Here is a 24427-nt window from a genome sequence, read left to right as displayed (position 1 = left end):
ATCAAGAGTTCATCACAATGCCCCTGATGCGAGGTTATCAATACACAATCATTAAAACTTCAAACCTTAAAACATTTTGTTTGGTGGTTTCTGAGGTGATAAACATCTGATACAGGTATCTTCTTGGCATTTAAACATTTCTTTCTCTCTAATAAAACCCAGTTAGAAATGTATAGTAAAAATTGATTCCACGTTAGACAACAGGGTAACAGGGTTGAGGGAAACTTTTATTACGAACACTGGTATAATTAAATTGCCATGTTATACATGTACAGCAACTAACCGCTTTACAAAAAAGCAAGTAATACAATATCACATATATTTACACTTGTATTTATATACCTTCCAATTTTACACAAACATATTTACAGGTGACAGATACATTGTTTACAGATGACCAATGCAATTAAAAATGTGTCAATGCATCAGACAAACACACATTTTGAATAATATAAAATAAACCACTTTTTTAGTCGGTTTATGATGAGAACATACACAGTTTAAAAGGCTTAGGGGCATGTCATGTGTCCTATCCGCCATCGTGGCAGTCAAGACTATGCCTTCATTATTGTCTTAAAGTTTTGACGTATCAGATTAGGTCAGTTTTAGATTGGTAGTAGCAATGCAACATCTAAGATTCAAGAAAAAGGAGTTATATTATGGTTATTCAGAGTAATGGATGCAAAAAAAAAAAAAAAAACCTAATCATACACTTCAAACACTCGATTGGGTCATTATTTTCCTTCATATTTTCAAAATTTCAAATGTGGAAATTTGACATGAACTGATGTGAAATTCGCCATTACGACATATTAAGAAGGAATAAACATTTCAAGTTTCATTTTTTATCACTGTGATCTGAAATCTGCTCTTGGGACGATATTTCACTGTATATAATTGGTGCCCTAAAATGACAAGTCAGCATGAACGTACATTTTTGGACCAGCAGTATAGTACATTGTAAAACATACAAAAATGTAAAATAAATCTACAAATGAAATGGAAAAATGACATTGATTTGGTCCCAATTTTAAGTGTGAAACTTCTAGTATTTGAATGCAATCCTTTCAGAAACATAAAATTAAAATTATGCATAAATATTCCATCCTTAAACATTTGGCAGGTACCCTTTTCTTTAGTAATACAAGTTTCCCTTTAATAAGCATTTCAAAGAGACAATGTACTTGAGTCTGTTACTAGGTACACTACCGTCTCCTCCTTGTAGATTTGCAGATTGGCATAATAATGACAGAAAAGTAATGCATTAAACATATTGCACACAAAAATCGCCCACTTCAATTCTGATGGCCATTGTATGTGAAATACACTGTGAAACCCTGCAAATGGCATGTTAATTCCAACTTAAATGGCACAATTGTGTTTAATTTTGCAATTCACGAGTGAGAAAACGATTCAATTAATTGCCAAAAACATGGTTACAAAGTTAGTGAGAACTGTATGGAAGAAATAATTATTTAATGCATACAACATAGACGAGACGGACATAAAAAATATACAAAATGGAGTTCACAATAGTTTCCCCTCACAAAATTGCAAACTAGTCTTTGGTGCAATGTTACTATGTCAGCTTGTGGTGGGATTGGGATTCCTGTTCCGTATGTGAGCTGTTAGTGAGACGGGAACAGGGGAAGGTCAAAGTGTGCATGGATATTTCCTGATCACACACTTAGATCATGTGCAATTTGTATACACACATAGTGTTCAATGAAAAAAATAAAAAAAAACATATTGCACCACAGTGAGACAATGCTAGAACATGAATATTAATGCCAATTTGTCGTGTTTGATTTGTGCATTTTGGGGGAAAAACAATACATACTCAACCGCTGCTCTTCTAGAATAGTTTTTTTTTTTTACGACTGATGATAACGATCGCAGAGCAAACCTTCATGTGGTCTCCGAAAACATTATCTACATTTACAGAATAAATATTTAGATGCTGCAATATGATATTCTCGTAGTTGATGGTCACATGGTACAGTTTACACCGTAGCGATGTATGGATAATATGGTAAATGTTAAAGCCGCAACACGTTTTCATAATTAGTACCGGTTTTCCCTTCCTTAGCATGTTCTTGCCTATTTTACAAACTATACACAGCCGAAAACCCTGAAAAAGGCACACAATGGATAAAATAAGAACCCAAAACGCGATCGTTATTATCATCAATAGTAAAGTACACACATAATCTTGGATTGCCATCCAGATTTCAAGCCTGTGGATATCAGGACAGGACAGGCCAGGACAGGACAGGCCATCAAAATGGAAAAAGGCCGGATATTGAGCCTGCGAGTCTCCACACGGTTGGTCATCCGTTTGCTGTAGTGGTTGATCAGATCAGTTTCTCATTCTCGTGTTTCTTTCAGACATAGATGAGGACATAAATCTCAAGTTTGTGCAAAACGAACAGTGGACGCCTCAACTGGACAGATTTCGCATTTCAACGTGGTCGGTCCCAAGACATTTCCGATGTTGAGTGCATCACGGAGAGGTCAGTGCATTCTCCTGAAGTAGTTCATTTAGGCAAGTGTGTGGCAAGCTTCAACTGGTATTAAAAAAAAAAAAAACACTTACGCGGTTCTTCAATGCAGGAACCTTGTTAACTGGACGAAGGAAAGCAAAAAGGATTCGTGGAGAAGAACAATGACCGCGGAGTAGCTAGAAATGCTTCAAATCCTCTCAGACGATCTTTTTGATGCTTGGCCGTTTGAAGCTGCCTGCACTACGCTGCTTCTGCACCTGGCTGGCTGACCCGTGTCGCGCTCGCCCACTGGTGGAGAGATTCGAGGTGGGAGAAATCTCAACGTTCTCCTTGTCGATGCCTGCAGGAGAGAGATGTTATGTAACACCAGTCGCAACGGTTACCGGTTTCTTACTCAAAACATCTTACACTGAATCATTACTTTAATTTATGTTTATAAAATGTAAAGCATTACCAGGTTTCACAGACATATGCTTTGACATGGAGTCTAACTGCGAGTGCACATATTGAACAGCAGGTGTCCCAGTGCACTGCATTATCACACGGATGAGACAGTCTGAGCATTCGTGATTCGAGACATTCGTGTGCTTTTAAAATATGCCTGTTGTTCTTGTGTAAATTATTAGGTATATATCAGCATTACTATTCTCACAGGTTCATATTTACAAACTGGAAACTATAAAAGGCTTTTCACACTCTGTTTAACAAAACGTTAATGTGTTTTATAAGATTTCACACTTGTCATTTTTAAAGCCATGCCGATTTTAACTTTGGGTTATGATGCCTTTAGCTGGGTGCTAAAGCCAAGCTGTGGTGCCAAAATATACAACAAAGAAACAATGTGGTCAAGTTTCTTAATAGACAGCCAAACATAAACTTAGTCGTTAAATATAAATTTTAAAATATAGAAAACTAATTAAGTTTAATAAATTTATTTACATCATTTATATATCAATAATACACATTTATAATTATATAATATATAAACAGTTCCTTATGTCTCTCATTGGACGAAGAGGATATAGGCCCGGTTTCACAGACAGAATTCATATACAATAGTCAACATTTGGATCAAAACGTTTCATCGAAGCGTTCTTGACTTAGGACAACTTTGATGAACTTTTAAGATCAACTTCAAATGTTTAAGACTTAAATTAATGAAGGGTTCAAAATGACAATGGCCTAACAATATCAAGCGTGAAAAGCCTTTTCGAATGCTTTTGAAACTGCAACTTTTTTTATTCTCAGCTGCGTCTAATATCAGGCCCTTGTGATCTCGCTTCACACTTCCTGTTAGAGCAGCTCCTCTTGCTTTGATCTGACAGTAGCATCTACTACTGACTCCAGCAGCAGATTTACAATTCAAACACCCTGCCAATGGCAACAACTGCTATTTTCACACAACAGAGGTCGATGAGTACCTGGGAGGACGAGGTGAGGTGGGAATACAGCCGACTTAGAGCAAGGCAGACAGGCTTCACACAGAGAGAGTAGAAAAAAAAAAAGACATGAGTGAACCATACACAACTTAAAAGAGGACAGGAAGGACAGATGAATGGAAGAAACAGGAAATCAAAACAAAAATGGCAGCTTACAAATATATCAAACTTTTTGCGTTTTACTCTAAATGACCAACAAAAGCAGAGTTCTGCTGAACGGTGAAGCTAAGCAGTAGTCGATATTAGCTGAAAATGCAGATTAAATCTATATCAAAGGAGAAATTATTGAGAAGGAATGCGTTTTAGACATTCACTTAAGTGCTTGCTGGGTCATCTAATGACTTTTTACGTGTAAATGTATATAGAAATACCTCCGTTCTGAAAATACACCCTTTAATGGCCAGTTTAAACTGAATAGTATCACACTGCCACCACTGAAAAAAAAGTAAAGACAAGAAATAGGCACTTAAATAAGTTACCACAGTTCGCAAACTATAGAACCGGACATTAATTGCCCAACACAGCTCTATAGTTTAGGTTTGTACCAGCTGTTTTCGGTGGCACCTCCTCTGTGGTTCGTGGATGGGAGAGAGTTGGGGACCGTCTATAAACTATAGGGCCCTCTGAACCGACAGCACATTCCCAATGAAAAGAAGACAGAATGCAGTGAGGTTAATGAAGATACAAATGCAAAGCAAAGGTGTCAAATGCACACACAACCACTGTCAAAGCCCTGTATGATGGTCTGCTCTAAATCTTGCACGTCTAGCGAAGCACGACAAACTGTCAACTGGCCTCAAGATGTGAAAGTAGACAGAAAAGCGCTGAAAACTGCAAATGCAGCACGTTTCCAAACAGAGCGGTTACTGTGTTATTTTTTTTATTGCTAGGGTATGTCGCAATGACATCACGTGTGTTAGGGTTATCGTGAATCCCTTAATCAGATTTCCGTGAGCAGGTGTGAGTAGCTTGAGAAGAAAGTGTGGGGTTAAGTGAGTGACTACGGACTGTGTGTGTGTAATGATGCAGGAAGTGAGCACTGACCTGGGGAGTGCTGTGAGGTGGCGAGGGACGTCATGGAGTTGGACAGGTTGAGGTTGGCCGTGATGCTGAGCTGGCTCTGGACGGTGGGCGGATATGGAGAGGTGGGTGTCCGCAGTGACTCCTCCCCTCCTTCTTCTTCGATACCAGGAAGGTAAGTGTCAATCAAAGCATCCAGGAACTTAACCACAAGCTCGGCATAGTCTGGAATTTGGGTTTGCTGTTGGAGAGAGTAAAAGCAGGAGTGACTTAATGATTTATCATATTTATCATATTTAGGTCACTAGACGTGACAAGTAAATCTGAGGGATATTATTCACCCGTTTTGTCATTATGAGTTTAAGTGTCATTACTCTAACCTTAAGTAATAGTGACAACATTTAATGACCGGAATAACCTAGATATTTAGGATTTTTATTATAATAGACATTATAACAATTAAAATATTGTAAAAACCTGAATTACTGGTCTGACCAGGCAGGATAAAACAGATCAGTATCGCTAAGCCATGAAAGAAGGAAAACAGTTCCTTCAGTTAGGGATACATAAGAAACACACCCCTATCATTTACACCTTTTTAAACCACAGCAGAACTGTGGGAGAGAGAGAGGGCAGAGACACGGGATGGGTGCGGGAGATGTTTGGGGAAGCCGTTTTGGTCAATAAATCTAGAAAGCTGCAGAGAGACCGCAGCACACAATTTCTTCACTGCACTCTATTGGAAAATGAAAAAGTGTTTATGGGAGCAGTTAATCATACCTTAGAGAAAGGCCCGGCAAACCTCCAAAGACCGTTGAAACCGAAACCTGTGAGACAAAGAGAATGTGACAGCAGAGACGGATGACAGAGAGTGGTAAAGAATCAAAAGACAAAAAGGAAATCAGTCAGAAGTTGAAGTAACTCTAAACAAGACATAAAAAAACCTCTAAACTAGTGTTGTTAATCGATAAAAAATTGCAATTACATGCAATTTTCTATTTAATAATAACTAACAGTCTATCAATATTTGCATTTTTAAATAAAAGTTGCCAGCACTAATTTAAAACCTTGCTTTTTAGACAACTAAGAAAGCATCTGCCAAGAAACGTGAATAATGAAAAAATGACAGGAGATTGACTTTACTCTGCAAGCAGGACGGCTGGTATTGGGGAGGAGACTCCTCATGATAAACCACATTCTGAATGATGCCATGGACGGGGTTCAGGAGGTTGGGGTCCTGGCACATGGAAAGGACGGTGCTTAATTTGGAGTCCAGCAGGTTGTGGCTATAATGGATAAAAAATGACACAGGCAAAATTAATGTAAAACTACAGGGCCAAAACTAAATATACAACAGATCATTTTCATGCATACTGTGAAAGCTTAGTAGTGTAAATGATCTAAGTGGACCAAAAAAACTTGTTGGTGTAGTACAATTTTTTTTTTTTTTTTTCATGAAATTCAATTGGCCAGTGGATTATTATTTGAAAATGTGGCTTTATATGTATTACTCATGCCAAACACACTAATTTATGACGATTAGTGATTAGATGACAGTAGTATTAATCTGTAGCTGTACATTACAGTAAAGGCACTTTCCACATTCTTTCAAAAATGACTCTCAGGAACTAATAAAAACCATGTCATGACATGGTTTCTATATCAAGTGTATGCAAAAAGATACTTCAATTACACACAAACATACATTACCGTTCAAAGGTCTGGGCTCAGTAAGATTGTTATAAGAAATTAATAGTTTTATTCAACAAGGATGCATTCAATTAATCAAAAGTCACAGTAAAGTAATTTACAGTTTGGCAAAAGTTCTGCTGTTGTTTTTATTCATTTAATAATCCTAATAAATTGTCTCTAACATCATATTAAGGAGCTTTATATTTATTTTAGGCTTTTACAGTGTTCAGATTTGGCCACAGAAGCTCAAGCATGCTTGCTTGACATAAGAACCAACGATTGCCAATGTTCTCTGATGAATGTTTATATGTGGGGAAAAAACTAATTAGTTCTGCTCATTATATAAAGTGATCATGTCTCTTCAAAAGACTTGGATTAAACTTGTTTCAAATGTAAAAAAAAAAAAAAAAACTTCTGAAGCATGAGAGTTTTGGGTGAACAAACTTTCAGTGGATGGACAGAAATCTTTTAGATTTCATTAAAAATATATTTATTTGTGTTCCAAAGATGAACATTTCTTATGGGTCTGGAATAACATGAGGGCAAGTTTCATTTTGGGTTGAACTAACACTTTAACATTCAAACATGTTAGACAATTAAAAAAAATGGTTAACACCTCATTTCTGTAGCTTTCCATTTACGTCAACACAACCCTGAAACTCATTAAACATTTTTAGCATGGGAAATAATAGGAGACTAATCAGGACTCTAGACCAACTTTTCACACAGGTTGCACTAGTGTGCCTAACTATAGTCCATATAGAGAATCAAACTTCTGAACATCTCATGGTTCAATGTCTTATGGACTATCCTCCACTGCAGTCACATGCCCCTCGTATGGCCAACTTCTGTAGTTTGGCTTTCTTGATCTTTGGCCTTGGCTAAACCAGCTGGCCACACTCTCTCTAGCATCGAAATCTTCCAGACTTGGCCTCTCTACACTGATCCTTATCAGATCTTCCACTTTGTCTGCATGAAGAGATGATCTATTGTCTGATTTGAAAAGCAAAACAGCTTATACAACTGTTTCAGCTATTAAAATAGTTCAGTTTTTTATGTAATAGCAAAGTGATTATATTTTATTTCGTTACGTTTTTTTAAATCAAGTTAATTTAGAAAAACATTTGGAGTATTTTTTGTTTGTTAAATATAAGTTTTAGATTTTTTTTTTAAGTAACGACCATGTGGCCAGGAGCAGACAGTGAGCCTATATTTGATCAATTTAGCCTTCTCAAATCATCACGACTTGCCTAAAATACAATCTATAGATACAAAATATTTCAACAGCACTGCAATTTTTTTTCATCACTAATTGCGTTTAAAATCTAAAAGTAAGGAGAAGTCTAAAACAGGCAGGAGGCCCAACCCACGTCTGAATTATGACATGAAAATTAATCTGAAGCCCGGCTCGAGGGGCGTAAAAAAGTCAGGACCCGTCGGGGTCGGGCTGAAATGCAGGGCTCTAGTGTCTGTTGTTGAACCACAGGGAGACTTTGAGAGTCGTGGAGACTTTATTTTTTTCCTTGAACGGCTGGTCGCACCGTTACGACCTCTGATTTTTTTTTTGATGCACCATTGAGAAATTAGGTCGCACGTGCAACCAAATTGGAGCCCTGCTAATGGATCGTGAATAACTCTGCGTGGTGTGTTGGTATGTAATATGGCAGACACTCACACTACTGGAAAGACCTTGGGAAACACCACGCTGGCCTCAGCCAAATACTCATACAGGATTCGCTGATGAAATTCATCCGTAGTGTACTTCACCAGTGTTGCCTGCAATTAAAAACAATACTTCACTATACAACAGCAAATATAATAGAAAAACCATCATAGATGGAGAAAGAAAAAGATCTTCATTTAACTTTCTTGTGCTATACATGAGGGAATAGCTAAAAAACTAAAAACTATTCCACCTGTAGAAGGAAGCACAAGTACAAGTGCAATGAAAAGAGTCATGGAGCACACACCAGTACAGTAAGGAGCAACGTCTGGATCTTTGGGTCTGTGAGAACATTCTCGTCTAGGAGGACATTGGACTCGGACACAGAAACTTTGCGTAAATGGGAGTTGGCTATTCGCTGAGTTTCTGGAATAAAGAAGAGGTGTTAGCAACTCAACCTCTCTCATTTCAAAGCCTAATTATCATTTACTACATACAGATTAGCACTGGCCTGTAGCATAACACATTTAATTCATAATTGTAGAAAAACTCACCGATCTCATAGTCATTTTCAGAAACTCGTCTCATCTTTGGAGGTGTGGTGATGCCTGACTCCATGTCTGGTCTCTTTGGGGCTTTTGAGTCCGAAATCAGGTGGTCAAAACTCTTTCTAGTGCCTAGAATGAAAATAAAACCACTTAAGTATGAAGCTAAAGTAAAGCTACAGCATGTTTAAAAGCCTCTTAGAAAGAATGAAGTCATCAGACCGCTAATACCAAGAAGTTTCTTCGCATTGGCCTGTGACGGCTGGCCCATGTCTACACTCATGGATTTGCGTGGGCGAAGGCTGGTCTGCCCCATTGCAGAGTACGGAGGCGCAAGACTGCGCTCTGACACTTTCGGAGAAGCCCAGGGCTGGTTTTCACGCAGCAGCCTGACACATAATAGAGTGTGAAAATCAACAACAACAACAAAAAGCAATTAAAAAAAGCAGTATAGCGTGATTGGAAAACCAACAAAAACAGAAAACTCTCACCTGCATCCAGGTTCAGTGTCGTACACCGAGTACATGTCCATGGGAAAGTTTTCCATGGTAACTTCTGAGAGCAGTAATGACTTCCTGTGCTTAAGACTGCAGCGGCTCCTCACCTCCTCTGATACTGTGAGCAGAGCTATACACAAACAAACAGTTTAGATGTTCCCACCGGAATTTAGATGCATATCTACTTCATGACATGTTGTGATTGCTTGCTTAAGGTTGTGCTGGCTTTAATGTACCTGCCAGATAGGCCACACTCTGCGTGTTCACCTCAAACTTGTCACAGCTACGGTGTTTTCCCACCAGGCCCAGGAGAGTATGAAGGATACGGACTGTCCTGGCCACAGTGGTGGAAGAGGGATGTCTGTATCCTAAATAAAGAAAAGACACAGATTAACTGCAAATGCTCATTGTGATAAACAAAAATATAATAAATAACACCGCAGGCAATGGACATTCTTAATGGAAATATTTATATTCCAGTGTGATCCACTGATTATTTAAATATTACCTTTGAGCAAGTGCCCCACTAATGCAAAGTTGAAATTGGAGGCAAAGTTGAGTCCTACAAAATGGTCCATTTGTTTACAATGCCATTCCAGAGGCTTCCGGATCTCCATGAAGACATCCTCGGGACTCTATAAAGGGGTGGAAATGTTCTTATGAAGATAACTGCTTAAATCACCTTAATATTTTATCGACCACTAATAATAATATCAAGAGTATTAAAAAAAGTTTGGAGTCTGTGGTTGTGGAAATGTGGATTTCAGCCGGGCACCTTGTCATTAAACACCCGGAGGCTGTCCAGTGTGTGCAGGTTCTGCTCCAGAAGGGCGGTTCCGGCAGAATACAGACTCACTTCATCCAACTGAAGCACAGCCACAGCCACCCAGAACAGTGCTTTATGCATGGGAGAGTCCTGCAGATCATTAGACACGTACACACAAAACTATTAATACGTCAAGTGTGTCATTTCTGCACCACCAAACTGAATTGCAAAGATATTTTCAAACCAGTTTCCCTAAACACTCATACGTGTATGAGTATAAATGAAAACAATTTTACTATTGTGTTACATCAGAGGTAATAACTGCTGATGTTTTAATAATTGAATCTAGCATACAACATGACTGCACCTGATCGAGGAGAGGCTGTAGTTTTGTGAGAGCGATGACGGTGGCCTCAATGAGAACCTGGCTGTTGTAATTATCCGGCCCCTTTAAGCAGCTCTCCAGCCCCTGTGCAGGAGCAGCATTAATCAGAAAGAGCGGCGGAGCATGACGCCAGCAAATAGTCTGAGCGAATGACACTACAGCAGCTAGACTAGCACTGCACTGCATTCTGCACAGACCTGAATCACAAACACTCTTCATACAACCCATATTTCCAGATAACCTACAGTCACAATACTACAAAAAATCACTATCACTAAATATCTATCATCGTGCATATTTAAACACTGGGCAATTGTTTAAGAACTGCCTTTCAATTAATGAGTAGGAATTTAAAATCGAAATTGCAGGAAGAGGAAATTCAAGAGAAATGTCAACCAGTTTCACATGTGACAAACCATGGCTAATTACATCCATTCGTCTTATGTAACTTTATGTAACTCGATAAATGCATTTCTCTAAACTTTGCTCAGGACTGACAACATTTCCACAGTAATCAAAATAGATTTGAAGTCGTGCAAGTTGAATGTTTTTATAAAAAACTAAAATCTTAATTTATTGACTATATAATACACTACCCATTTAAAGGGGTCGTATGGTGCAATTTCAAGTTTTCTTTTTTCTTTTGGAGTGTTGAAAGCTCTTGGTGCATAAAGAAGATCAGAAAAGTTGCAAAGACTAAAGTCTCAAACCCAAAGTGATATTCTTTATAAAAGTTAGGACTTGTCCACACCCTCCTAAAATGCCTCTTTAAACATGCCCCCACAAGTCTACGTCACAATGTGGGAAGATTTGTATAATGGCGCCCAAATATTCACACAAAGGATGAAGGCGTGACTTTTATTCTCACTGTTGCCGCCAGCGCAATGTTGTGGAGATGCTTTTTCATTGTGAAAGCAAAAAATACTTTGTTCTTTTGGCCTTCCAAAAGAGTGCAAAATTAGAAATCAGTGGTTAAGCTGTATTAACAACTCGGTTCCAGAACAATTCAACCCAAATATTCAGATGTGTGCTGCGTATTTTATGAAGGACTGTTTCCTGATCCTGGGGGAGAAGACTACAAAGCAAGCGTTTCTGACTCACAGTCTGTAAGTACGTTTTTATCTGAAAAGGATTTGCCACTGATGATTCAAACATGACTTTTGAGCATTGTAGAGCAGCGGTTCACAATCCAAGTCCTTTCGGCCCCCTGCTCTGAACATTATGTATGTTTCTCTTATCGCTTCAGACGTTTGTTTTATTCGAATGTAAGTGCCCTGCGAAGTGGACATCACAGGATATTCCGCCATGATTCCAGTTCAAAGCAAACGTATATGTTCCATTTAAAGTGCATTGAAGTGTGAATCTAAATTGTATTTATTTATCGAGGTATATGATGTCACACTTGTCCATGTGTGTAGTCGTTGTGCAGCGCAAATCTGTGAATGTTCCAAAGTGAGGTAAACTTCAACCGATTTCCCCTGCTCAGGGAATAGGGAGCAGTCAACACTGTGTAGACACCATGTCAATGGGAACAAAGTCCATGCACGGAGCTCACTTCTAACAAGCGGATTATTTGAATCAGGTATGTTAACAACATCATATGACCCCTTTAAAAGCTATTTTTTGGTGTGTGTGTTTTTTAAAAAGTTTCTGAATTAAGTCTGACCAAGGTTACATGTAGTTGATCAAAAATACAACAAAACAGTAATATTGTGAAATACGATTTAACACTAACAAATATTATTCAAAGATTACCGCTTTTAATGGTAATTTATTCTAAAATGTAATTCAGTGTGACCTAATTTATTAAATATAAATAACTATACATAAACTGACTGCTTATTTTCATAAGTGCCATTTTAAACATCGATCAATAATAATATTTTAATGTGGGCAGACATACCCCCAATTGGCAATGGTTAGAATAAATTAGAATAATTCTGCATCCTGACAACCTCAAATAAAATAAAAAACTGTTATCGTCTTATTCATATTCCGTTCTAAATGGTGCACAGCTATGGTGTTTAATGAATTTGATCAAAAAGTAAACATCAGAGAAGACCACATTATATAAATGCACCAAAACAAACGATTTGTGTCAATTAAAATCAAATCTAAAATGAGGTAGTTTGAGAGAGGAACAACAGACAGCGCTTACCCGATCAATGCTGAGCAGAGGACTGGCTTTACTGAGAATACGAATGATCTGTTTGAGCTGTCCATGAGTCACACGTTTACTGATGCAGCCGAACACCACCAGCGCCCGAGGCTGAAGAGATGGGTTATACTGGAATGCAAACCTATCCAAGAAAAGAAAATACAATTAGCTATTTAAATGTGATTGTACTGCGATTTTCAGTTGTAACTGCTTCATAAAAACTCTTGTGAAATGTAGTTTTAACACACTTTTGTGCCAATTCGGTCCACTGATCCAACCATTTGCATCCAGGAATGTCCCTCATACAGGCCTAGGGAAATACAATAATTGGTTAAATAACGTACATAAAAAGCTTCAAATAATAAGTAGTTATGGAACTCAAGAAGATTAGCACAATGCTGGAGATACATAAAAATGACGACAAATACTTTAAAATGACAGCAGCAGTAACTAACCTCCATAATCTCCAAAAGAGCCTCTGTAACTGTTTCCAGGGAAGAAAGAGCAAAGGTCTCTCTCTCATAGGAGCCAGGGGAGAACGAGCGGTCTCTGTAGCTGGAGCGGAAGGCGATGACCGCCGCTGATTTGACCTTACTGATGCCGAACAGCAAGTAGAACTTGGGCAGGGAGAACTCCGTCAGACTCAGACGCAGCACCTGTTTAGTCTCCTCTGCAAAGGCAAAAACCAGAACAGCAAAAACAAAAACAGGCAATCAGATCATCTACCCTTAAAACAACCTAATGTCTAGCAAACAATGAATAAATCGGCACTGACTGCATAACAATTTAAGAAGTGCACTGCCATGTAGCACATACATGAAAGGCATATTTATTCAAAATCTAAATTTTGTTGGCACAAAAATTCATAATTTTACATCAAATCTGTCAAATTGCAACAAAACAATTCAGTATCATTACTGTATTCAAAGTTTTTATATTCTTTCATTTTAAGTTACCAAAAACATTTGAACAAGTACAGATTTGTATGCAGATGTTCAAGTTCAAGTTCATTTATTTATATAGCACATTTAAACAGCCACACTAGACAGACCAAAGTGCTTTACAGAACAAGCATATAAAAATAAAAGCAGCAAGACACACTTAAGCACATAGAGAACAACTAAGCTAAGATTTATTATAAAATCAAGAAGCAAATGTAAAATAATAAGAACAGTCTAAGATAAGTAATCAATATGCTAACGAGAATAGATAAGTTTTGACCAGAGACTTAAAAACAGAGAGGTTGGGAGCAGTTCTGATCTCTAGAGGCATGGTGTTCCATAGACAAGGCCCTGCCACCGCAAAAGCACGCTCCCCTCTACGCTTAAGTCTGATACGAGGGACTACCAGCAACGCCTGGTCGTGGGATCTGAGACTTCTGGACGGAATGTACGGATGAATAAGTTCAGAGAGATAAACTGGTGCTAGGTTGTGTAAAGATGAAATCTATTCTCTGCCGGACTGGTAACCAATGTAAAGATCTGAGAATGGGAGAGATATGGTCATATTTGCGACAATTATGGATGAGTCTGGCCGCCGCATTTTGGACTAACTGAAGACGGGAGATTTGAGAATCTGATATACAGCAATATAGTGAGTTGCAATAATCCAGTCGACACGTGATGAAAGCATGAACCGCCATTTCCAGAGTTATTGGAGTGAGAAAGCCTTTGATTTTAGATAGTAAGCGAAGTTGGTAGAAACCAGAACTGACTACAGATGAGATGTGTTTATCAAACTTTAAAGACTGGTCAACAAGAACACCTAAGTTCCGCACTTCTGTAGATTTAAAGGGAGATAGACCTCCCAAGTCTGGGCATGTGCACTGGGACCTTTCACTCGGGCTGAAAACAATGACCTCGGTCTTATCATCATTAAGGGATAGGAAATTTTGAGCTAGCCATGCCTTCACCTCCTCTAAGCATAGATGAAGAGAGTTTAGTGCTGCAGGATTATTGCGCTTGATAGGAATGTAAATTTGGGTGTCGTCTGCATAAAAGTGAAAAGATACACAGTGTTTCCTAAAAATTGTGCCCAGCGGTAGCATGTAAAGAGAAAATATAGAGGGAGCCAAAATAGAGCCCTGTGGAAGACCACATCTCAGGGGTGCCATGGAGCTGGAAAAGTTTCCCATTTTTACTAAAAACTTCCTGTCAGTAAGGTAGGACTGGAACCATGACAGGACAGAGCCTTTTATGCCCACCCACGTCTCCAGTCTAGCTAACAGGGTAGGGTGGTCAACGGTGTCAAAAGCCGCCGACAGATCTAGGAGAACTAGAACCACAGTGTCTCCACAGTCAGTGGAGAGATAAATGTCATTTAGCACTCGCAGGAGAGCGGACTCAGTGCTGTGGGCAGTCCTAAACCCAGATTGAAAGACCTCATATATACAGTTATTTGACAAAAAGTGTTGGAACTGATCCAACACAATTTTCTCTAATAGCTTGGAAATGAAAGGTAGGACAGAGATTGGCCGGTAATTTTTTAAAACAGAAGGATCCAGTGAAGGCTTCTTGAGCAAAGGAGTGACCGTAGCCACTTTAAGATTGGCCGGAACAGATCCAGTGCTTAGACACTTGTTAATAAGCGATACCATACCTGGACCCACCGTGTTGGTGATTAATTTTAAAAATCTTGGGTGAATGATATCATTTGGGCAGAATGAAGGTTTGAGCTTAGCCTCCACATCCTTCAGTGTCTGGAGGTTAATGGGAACAAAAGCCTCCCAAACACAGGAGGTACGCGGCATAATAGGGGGGAGAGTTAATTTAGGGCAGATACTGGTCCTTAATGTAGTGATTTTGTTAATAAAAAATCTCTGGAAGTCTTCACATAGAGCATCTGAGGCAACAGACAATTTAGCAGATGGGTTTAAAACAGAATGAATGACAGAAAACAAGACCTTAGGGTTAGAGTGATTGGATTCAATTAAGTTTGAGAAGTATGCAGCTTTAGCTGATTTTCTGATAAGCTGTAAGTGAGTCTTTGAACATGTGGAAGGAGACACTTAACCTGTCCCGTTTCCATTTGCGTTCGGCCTTTCTACATATTTGTCTTTGGAGACGAGTGTCAGAATTTTGCCACATATCTGATTTTGGTTTGGGTTTGTGAGGCTTAAGAGGAGCAGTCACGTTAGCTACTTTAAGCCAGGCAGAATTTAAAAGGCTAAGATGCTGATCTGCATCTAGGTCAGATAAAGGTTGGTCCAAGTGCCAGTGAGAGCATAGCTCAGTAAAGCACAAGTCGAAGTTTGTGTTGAACTGAGGAGAATAGAACCGTGACATAACAGGATCAGTAGTGGGTTGAGAAAGCTCTAGAAGAGACAGTGAGAATAAAATAGGCTTGTGATCAGAGAGAGGAAATTCAGAGATAACAATATCAGTGACATCAATCCCATAAGATAACACAAGGTCCAGTGTGTGGCCTTGAGTGTGGGTAGAGTTTTTGACCCACTGCAGTAGGTTAAAAGCATCTATTAAGTCAAGAAACTCCTGCGACAGGGAGTTTGAATGACAGCAGACATGAATATTGAAGTCGCCCAACAAAAGGAAGCGATCATAGTTTGTGGCAATGTTGCCAATGAACTCAGTGAATTGGAGTATAAAATCCTTAGTGAAGAGTGGAGGGCGGTATATCACCCCTATACAAATGGGACCATTCCAATCTAGGTGGAGAAGCTGAGTTTCAAAGCTGGGGAAGGCTGTTGCAGGGACCAGCCAGCAGCGTGAGGAGAGAGAGTTATTTAAAATAGTTAAAATCCCACCCCTGCGTCCATTAGGACGAGGAGAGTTAAAAAATGTACAGTTTGCTGGAACCAGTTCTGATAAGGGAGTTAAATCATCGACCTTTATCCATGATTCTGTGATGAACATAAAATCCAAGTTATGTGATTAGTAGAAGTCGTTTAATAAAAAGGTCTTATTCACCACGGAGCGGGCGTTTATTAGCGCCAACTTAGGTGGAGGAATAGACACGTGAGATGACGGCGCTTTTCTCAATGAGCGCAGATTTCCGTGATTTACTCCGTTCCGCCGGGCAAGTCGGCCAACACTGCGGAGATCAACCTGAGTGGCAAGACTCAGATGTAGAGGGAAAACAGGACGAAGACATCGGTAAACCGAGTCCCGCGGGTGCCATAATGCAGATCTGCGTCCAAACGAAATGTCAGCTAGTAAATAAGCTTTCAGTTTCGTCATGTAACCTCCGCCGCAACCTCGTTTCCTCCTTCGCTTTCTCCGCACGGTGTTTAGCGGCCACCGGCAGATATCGAGCAGGAAGATAGTTTGGGGAGGCTCGTACGGTTTGTGAAGTGGGCATTCCACGTCCACGGTGTGAAAGTTCGCGTATGAATCCCCAACGGAGGTGCGGATGTCTAGGAGAGCTTGACGGGCGTACACCAGCCGCGTACAACAGGTAAACGACACATCAGACAGAAAGAGAAGAAAACACGAGAGCTGCAGACGGCATGCCAAACACACAGGCGCCATCTTTTTTTTTTTGTACGCAGATGTTATGCAAAAGAAATAATTTTTTTGTTATTATTCAGGTTTTAAACGGTTAGAGATTCAGATATATCTTAGATTTAACTTTGATATCATGTAGTTGAACTATATTTGCCATAAGCAGTACTTAAGCATGAGTTTAAAAAATGAAGTGGGACTGAGATCATTCCTTATAAACTTGTTAAAAACATTTGTAAATTCTATATTACAAAAGCAATATTATGATTAGAGGACTTTATTAGCCAGAAACACCGGTTTGAAGATAAAAATATCTTGATGGATCTGTAACAAACAAGCAGCTTTTCCCTTCACAAAATATCTATTAGGGACTGCAGTCATGTGGATTACTTATGGATGTTATGGATTTATAATCCAACGGCACCCATTAACAAGCCTATGATGAGCAAGTGATGTAATGCTAAATAAACAGAATTATCTGTTCGGATGAAAAAACAATCTCATCAACATCTTCGATGACCAAATGTTAATTTTTTGAATTATTTCTCACCGCTGAAGTTGAGCTGTGAGCAGGTGCAGAGCGAGTGAATGATGTTGATAACAAGGCCATGCGTTGAGGCTCGGAGTGACAGCGGGCCGGTGGCCACCAGAAGAGTGACGACATGGAACAGGTAGGGCAGATGAGCGGCCACGTCCAGAGAGTTGTTGAAGGAGAGCATGAGCATGTAACGGGCCAGGATGGCGATGTCGTCCCACATCAGGTGCTGCTCAAGGGTGGGGGTGGGGGACAGACATGTCTTATCGATGATCTTACACATCCGGCCAATCACCTGAGAGAAATAAAGAAAGAAACTAGCGGTTACATTACCAATATGAGCTTTATTTCAATTAGTCACTGATGAAAACTAGTCTGAGTGCTAATTTGAACAATATCGCTAAGGCAGTTTTAACAATTTTATGCTTTCAAAATTAGCAATGACTGGACTCATAATTTCAAACAAACCACAAATTAGAAACTACTCCAAAATAAAAACAAATATAGACAGTGTGCTTTTTATTTTCACTCTGTGACATGCACCTAAACATCATCTGCTCTCTCTCAATAAGATTATACTTGGTCCCTCATTTAACCTCGGAGTCCAGCTGCCATATGAGTCTTAGAAAAAGCAGACGCAATAACTGGACAAAGCCTGTCCTTGTGCTGCCCGCTGTGACATCAGCAGTGGCTGGCACATGTTAACCAAACAATATTTAGCTTTTCAGTATAGCTGGGAATTTGGGAAAAACAACTAAGTATCTTCAACTACTAAAAAAAAATATCTAATATGGTAACTGCATCAATCAAGAATCATAAAAACCAAGGGGCTTAAGTTATCCAATTCACAAATGTGTCTCTCCCTCTGCCCAAGTGTCTGACAATGACGTCCATTGAGCGTAATGACTAACAGTGGCCCATATAATAGGAGCGACTGCCCCGCTGGCTGACTATTGTCTGTCTGTGCACACACATACAAATTGGACATTTGTGCACAACACTTAGGATAATAGATGTTGGGCAGAAGAGCTAGTCAGCCTGGATAAGATCACAAGAGGAATGATTCAGGAACACAAGAGCCAGAAACACTTTAAGCGGTAAGTCCAAATCTGTTTTAAAGAGTGTTAGTGGGCTAGAAATTAACCTAAAAGACATGCAGGACATTTAGAGATATGCTACCAAGAAATAAAATTGGTTTAATGGTTAATTGAATATAGTAAACTGAATATTGCATGATGTGTTAAACAGAAGCAAACATTTCAAATGAGACAAATTGGATGAAATTATGCAAAAATGCATGCAATACAAGTAGAGCTGTTCTGGGGCATTTTGAATCATCTTGGGATGAACAAATTGATAACTTTATAAATAAATAAAATATTTATATATCCTATAAAATATCCTATAATTTCACTTCATTGCACTTCAGCAATGCAGCAAGATTTAGTATTTCAGTACAAACTAACTGAGATGCTACATTCTGTTATCTTATGAACAGCATCAGACTAAATAATAAATAATATATAAACATAAATTCACATAATATGGTGACTAGTAAGTGCTTACCTTGCTGGACACCAGCTTGACGTTTCCTGAAGCCAAAGCTACAGCTGTGTCAGCCATCACTTCAGCCTTGATGGATCCCAAACCCCCAGTAGCACTAGTCTTTATGAAGCTATCCAACACCACATCAAGCAGGTCGGTGATCTATAAACGACAAAAAATTGTGCATTCTGTAACTGCTGAGTTGCGAGTTTCTATGGACACGGGCGGAATTACTATAGAAATATACAGGGGTGTTAGAGTTTGAAGGAATCTGTCAATGTAATGCCTGTTTGAATCTTTTTGGATGGAATAAACTCACAAAATCAAATTCCTTCAATAGAACTAGGAGAAACGTTACAATTGTCTGAAAGGTTTACCTGACCCAAACTGCCCCATATCTTCGCCTGTATGGAAGGGTACATCTGTTTCTCATTGATGGTCATAGTGATGAGTTTGTCCAGGATAGCCGTTACACGCTGTCGTTTGGCATCGTCATTGTGTTTACAAAAGCGCACCAAATTACGCAGCCAAGGAGTCATATACTCCAGACACAGATGCTTCAGCTCAATGCCTAAAGCACCCAAAAGGAAACACAACATTTTTGTAACAAATGACACAGAAATGGTGCTTTGCAATGACCATCAACCTAATTAAATATTTTTGTTTTTGGATCAGTAAGATTTTTTTTTTTTGGAAGTCTCCTAGGCTCACCAAGGCTGCATTTAGTTGAACTAAAAACAAAGTAAAAACAGTGATATTGTGATATATTACATTTAAAATGTAATTTATTACTGTGATGGCAAAGCCAAATTTTCAGCAGTCATTACTCAAGTATTGAGTGTCACATAATCTTTCAGAAATCATTCTTATATTCTGATTTGCTACTATAAAACATTTCTTATTAACGATGTGCTGCTTAATATTTATGTTGAAACCAAGATTTTTAGTTTAATAAAAGTCACTTTAAGTCAATTTAATGCCTACTTGTTAAATAAAAGTATCAATTTCTTCCAAAATAAGACAAGAAATCTTACTAACACCAAACCCTCTAATAATAAGTGCAAAATGATGAGTCTTTGTTTGTATGTGACACTGACTTGACTTGCTGAAGCCGGAGATGCACTCTTCCAGGAACTCCAGAGTGAGGTGGGGTTCGTTAGCTGCTAGTGTTTTGCTAATGGACACAATAAAAAGGGTGTTGTTGGCTGGGATGCACAAGCCAGATGTTTCCAGAAGCTGGCCTTCAATCTTCAGGTTGAAGGTGCAGGTTAAGGCACAAAGGAGGTTGTATGCAGCTGACCTGTTGAAGGAGTTTTTAGTTAAGAGCAAGTCATTTTCAGAAGCAATAATTTACATGAATATGTTAGTTTCTATTTTTGTGGAAATTGAAGTGGAATTTCATTTTTAAATAACAGGTTCTGTCTGGTTCTAACGGCAGCAAGTTCAAGAGCCGCCTCAGTTGAACTGAAGACACAAAGCAGCAGTATTAGCATTTCTAATCAGTTCACCAAAACAAAGACAGAAGCCTGCAGATAAAAGGCTCATTGTCAGAACAACAACAGCGGGATGCATTGGACCATTCCCCCAAAACCATCAAGTTGTTAGGCTGAAAAACAGCCTGAGCATGGCCTAAAACTCAATCCCCCAAGATGCCATGCAAAGTGAACTTCTCACCTTAGACTGGGGTCTGAGCTTCCCAGGTTGAGGAGGGCGATGTTGAGCAGGGTGCCAGGAACATCTTTAGGCCTGATCTTTGTGTGCTGAGGAATGGAGTCTGGTTGAGAGAGCTCCCAGCGTGTGCGGATGTGGATGATGGACTGAACGATGGCTTCGCACTCCTGGTGCATGAATGTGAGAGGGGTGCCCTGGTTAGCGATGGTCAGTGTGAACTGGTTCTCGTCCACCAGGCATATCTCCTCGATCTCGGAAGCATAGTATATGTCGTTCAGGAAGACAGGCTGTCCCAGGACACGTGTTCGCTCAGCCGAGGTCACCTGAACAGCTGTTGATCCCACCTAGGTTGAATGAGCCAGAAAAAGGAGTGTAAAACTCTGGGATTTACATTTTAGGTTGTAATATCATACAAGTTTACATTTAAAAACACAAATAATTTAATAACACTTTGGGGCCTAGTGGTTAGAGAGTATGAATCCTAACCCTAAGGTTCTGGGTTCGAGTCTCAGGCCGGCAATAACACGACTTAGCCCTTGAGCAAGGCACTGAACCAACAACTGCTCCCTGGGCACCGCAGCATTAATGGCTGCCCACTGCTCTGGGTGTGTGTGTGTGTTCAATGCTGTGTGTGTGCACTTTGGATGGGTTAAATGCAGAGCACCAATTCTAAGCATGGGTCACCATATTTGGCTGTATGTCACATCACTTTCTGAAAATCTCAAAATTAATATCCATTTTTATATTGTACAATACAATATTGTGATGCTTAAATTCATTTGTAGCGTTGAAAGCAAATTCTTTTTAAATGTATAAAAAAATGTATGCATAGTTTTATTATTACATAATTTTACAGAGCTTTGCACATGACATATAGGAGAAATTACATATATTTATTTATACATATATTTTGTGTGTGTGCCTATTGTGAACACAAATTAAGGATTTGTTCCCATTAAGACTTAATTTGTTGACTCATTCATTTAAATCAAAATGAGGGAAAAATTGGTACAACCTTGCCACAAATTAATAAAACATGGGAACGAATTTACAATTTGTAGCCACTATTTTAACTAAAATGAGGGATTTAATTAATACAATTTAATTGGTGGTAATTGATACTCTATTCTTGGACATGATAAATATATTAAATATATTTTTGTCTGCATATCATGTGCAGGGCTCTATATTATTTATGTAATTTCTTATATAAAATTATTTAGACCAGTATAGTAAATATAACTTTGGTATTATCCATTTATCAGTTACAGGCCATAACATGAAAATTCTAATTGGCTTTAATATGGGTTAAGTTTATAAACTCTCACCTTGATCGACACCTTTGTGTCCTTGTGCGCCAGTTTCAGAGCATTGTGAAACACTTTGAGGTCTTCTTCCAATGCCAAGGTGGCTGCAGGCAGCTTCTGCAGCTCGGGTTCAATGTGTTCGGCTAGGCGTGCAGGCGAGTCGATAAACAGCAGCTTCTTGCTCCCCTTGAGGCCAGTCAGTAGTCGCTCGTGGTATTTGGTGTACTCTCGTACCCAGGTGTTGCAGTTGTAGATGTACACGGCAGCCACATTCTCGTAGGCAAAGTTTGGAAAGACCACGAACCACTTGGACAAGAAGTCCGTCTTAAAGCGGTTACTGGGGCCTACATGGGTGAGGTCTACTACGATCTCGTAGTGTTTGGCATAGTATGGTTTGAGCGTCAGAAGGACGTGGTAGATCAGAAGATCCCCATTGATTTGTCCGGTTTTGAACCTAAAGAGAAATAACAACAATGATATTTTGAATTTGAATGCGTTTTTACTTCTAAAGGCAATGCACTGTTCATCTTTGAGAAGAGTATTTTAAGAATAATGTCTAAAATTGTATACATGCCAAAAACAACGATGCATTAGTCATTTCAAACATCGGCGGTCTGTAACACTTCCCTTAAATGGCAAACTTTCGACTGCTTACGCATAATGGAAACCTGTTTATCAAATATAGCCCTGTTTTCTACTGTTGCAACCACAGGTCAAGAGCATCTCAACTGAAGAACACTTAAATAACATCAACAAGCGAGTGGGGCAGGAAGTGATTGTGTACTGTATGACGATATATCAAGCCTCACTGCTTCAGGTTGTTCTTCATCATCTACCAGCTCTCCCTCACCGGATAGGTCCCTAGGAAAGGCTCTATATCTACTTTAGTAAGTACTTATTAGTTCACCAATTATCTGTTAAGCTAATGTGTAATTGAGAGTTAGGAAAACAAACTACTCATTACATCTGTTAATGTTTTTATAATACAGTTAATGTGGGTAAAGAGTTTTAAAACTCAATTTAACTAAAGATTTGGTGCATTTTAAAATCCATATACACTAGTTAAAATCATCGCGATTCATGTTAAATTATGCACACTACCATTCAGAAGACTGGGTTTGGAGAGAATTGTGTATGTTTTTGGAAAAAAGTCTTATGCTCATCAAAACTGTAATTTTTTTTTAATCAAAAATACAGAAAAACAGGTAAAGCAGCTGAAATTTAATTATAATCTTCCATGTGATTTTACAGACACACGATTCTTCAGGAATCGTTGCAATAAGCTGATTTGATGCTCAATAAATATTTCTTATTATCATCAATGTTGAAAATAGTTGTGCTGCTTAATATTTGTTGAAACATGATCCAATGTGATTCAGAAATCTTTAGTAAAGGCATTTATTTGAAACTAAAATATATAGAAATATCTTTCCTGTCACACACAATCAGTTTAAGGCATCCTTGCTGAATCAAAGAATTAACAACTTAAAAAAAAAAATCTTGCTGACCCCAAACTTTTAAATGGTATTGTAAAAAAATTTTTTTTTTTTTTCATTAGCCAAGCCTTTTAAGTTAAGTTTAAACAGACAAATTGATTATTATTGGAAACTTACTGCATCATGCCTGGTTAAAACTAAATTAACTACTATAGAATATTCACAAGGACATGACCTGTTGAATAATGGTGTTTGTTTGTTACGCAGATCTCAAAATACAGTGACAATGCAGACCACAGACGGACTGATGTACAACACCTCCACTGAGCACGGAGTCCTCAACGTTTCTGTAGAGTCGACTAATTTCCCTGCAACCGGTGCCGCTGAGATCAGCTGTTTTATCACTGCCCAGCTAGCTTTTATTGCAACAGCAATTGCTGGTGGCCTCATCCTGATCCTTCTAACCTCCACCATAGTGTTGGCATGTACCGTCTCAAGCCTGAAACGCCACCAGCGGGCCCCTCGTCCATCCCGAAGCAATGCAGACCTGGTGAGTGGATCGGGCTACTGGGGTAACGAGAGAAGAGAGGGCGGCATAGTGGGTCCATGCGAAACCAGTGTTCTATTGGAGGAGGTAAAGACAGACGGCGAAGAGGAAGAGATCCATGATGGCGCGGCAGGGCCGAGCCAATACATCACCACTTCTAACGCATCCGGTGACTCCGAGAGCATCCCGACAGCCATGCAGAGCTCAACCTCCAGGGATTCCTGCATAGATCCCATAAGTTTGGAGAATATGCCTCT

General features: G+C 39.1%; 1 protein-coding gene across 4 annotated transcripts in view; it reads right to left on the bottom strand.

Moving 5' to 3' along the window:
* Positions 1–206: 206 nt before the first annotated feature.
* Positions 207–24427, bottom strand: part of nf1a (neurofibromin 1a) — a 63903-nt gene continuing 39682 nt past the window's right edge. For 2 of the 4 annotated variants that reach the window (XM_052576517.1, XM_052576518.1), the window contains 22 exons: positions 22209–22641; positions 20884–21224; positions 20307–20509; positions 19587–19780; positions 19231–19371; positions 17680–17959; positions 13125–13339; positions 12918–12979; positions 12670–12811; positions 10494–10595; positions 10136–10276; positions 9869–9995; positions 9597–9728; positions 9355–9490; positions 9095–9252; positions 8873–8995; positions 8626–8744; positions 8331–8431; positions 6107–6249; positions 5744–5790; positions 4988–5204; positions 207–2844 (listed from right to left, as the gene is read on the bottom strand). In XM_052576517.1, the coding sequence (XP_052432477.1) occupies positions 2702–2844; positions 4988–5204; positions 5744–5790; positions 6107–6249; positions 8331–8431; positions 8626–8744; positions 8873–8995; positions 9095–9252; positions 9355–9490; positions 9597–9728; positions 9869–9995; positions 10136–10276; positions 10494–10595; positions 12670–12811; positions 12918–12979; positions 13125–13339; positions 17680–17959; positions 19231–19371; positions 19587–19780; positions 20307–20509; positions 20884–21224; positions 22209–22641 (3700 nt within the window). In that variant the 3' untranslated portion in view covers positions 207–2701. Of the gene's footprint in view, positions 2845–3925; positions 3980–4488; positions 4567–4987; positions 5205–5743; positions 5791–6106; positions 6250–8330; positions 8432–8625; positions 8745–8872; positions 8996–9085; positions 9253–9354; positions 9491–9596; positions 9729–9868; positions 9996–10135; positions 10277–10493; positions 10596–12669; positions 12812–12917; positions 12980–13124; positions 13340–17679; positions 17960–19230; positions 19372–19586; positions 19781–20306; positions 20510–20883; positions 21225–22208; positions 22642–24427 lie in introns of all 4 variants that reach the window. The other 2 variants (XM_052576515.1, XM_052576516.1) reach the window with 2 other exon arrangements.

The sequence above is a fragment of the Carassius gibelio genome, chromosome B15 (genome assembly GCF_023724105.1).
Source record: "Carassius gibelio isolate Cgi1373 ecotype wild population from Czech Republic chromosome B15, carGib1.2-hapl.c, whole genome shotgun sequence".
Taxonomy (NCBI): Eukaryota; Metazoa; Chordata; class Actinopteri; order Cypriniformes; family Cyprinidae; genus Carassius; species Carassius gibelio.
This window is presented reverse-complemented; position numbering and strand designations above follow the sequence as displayed.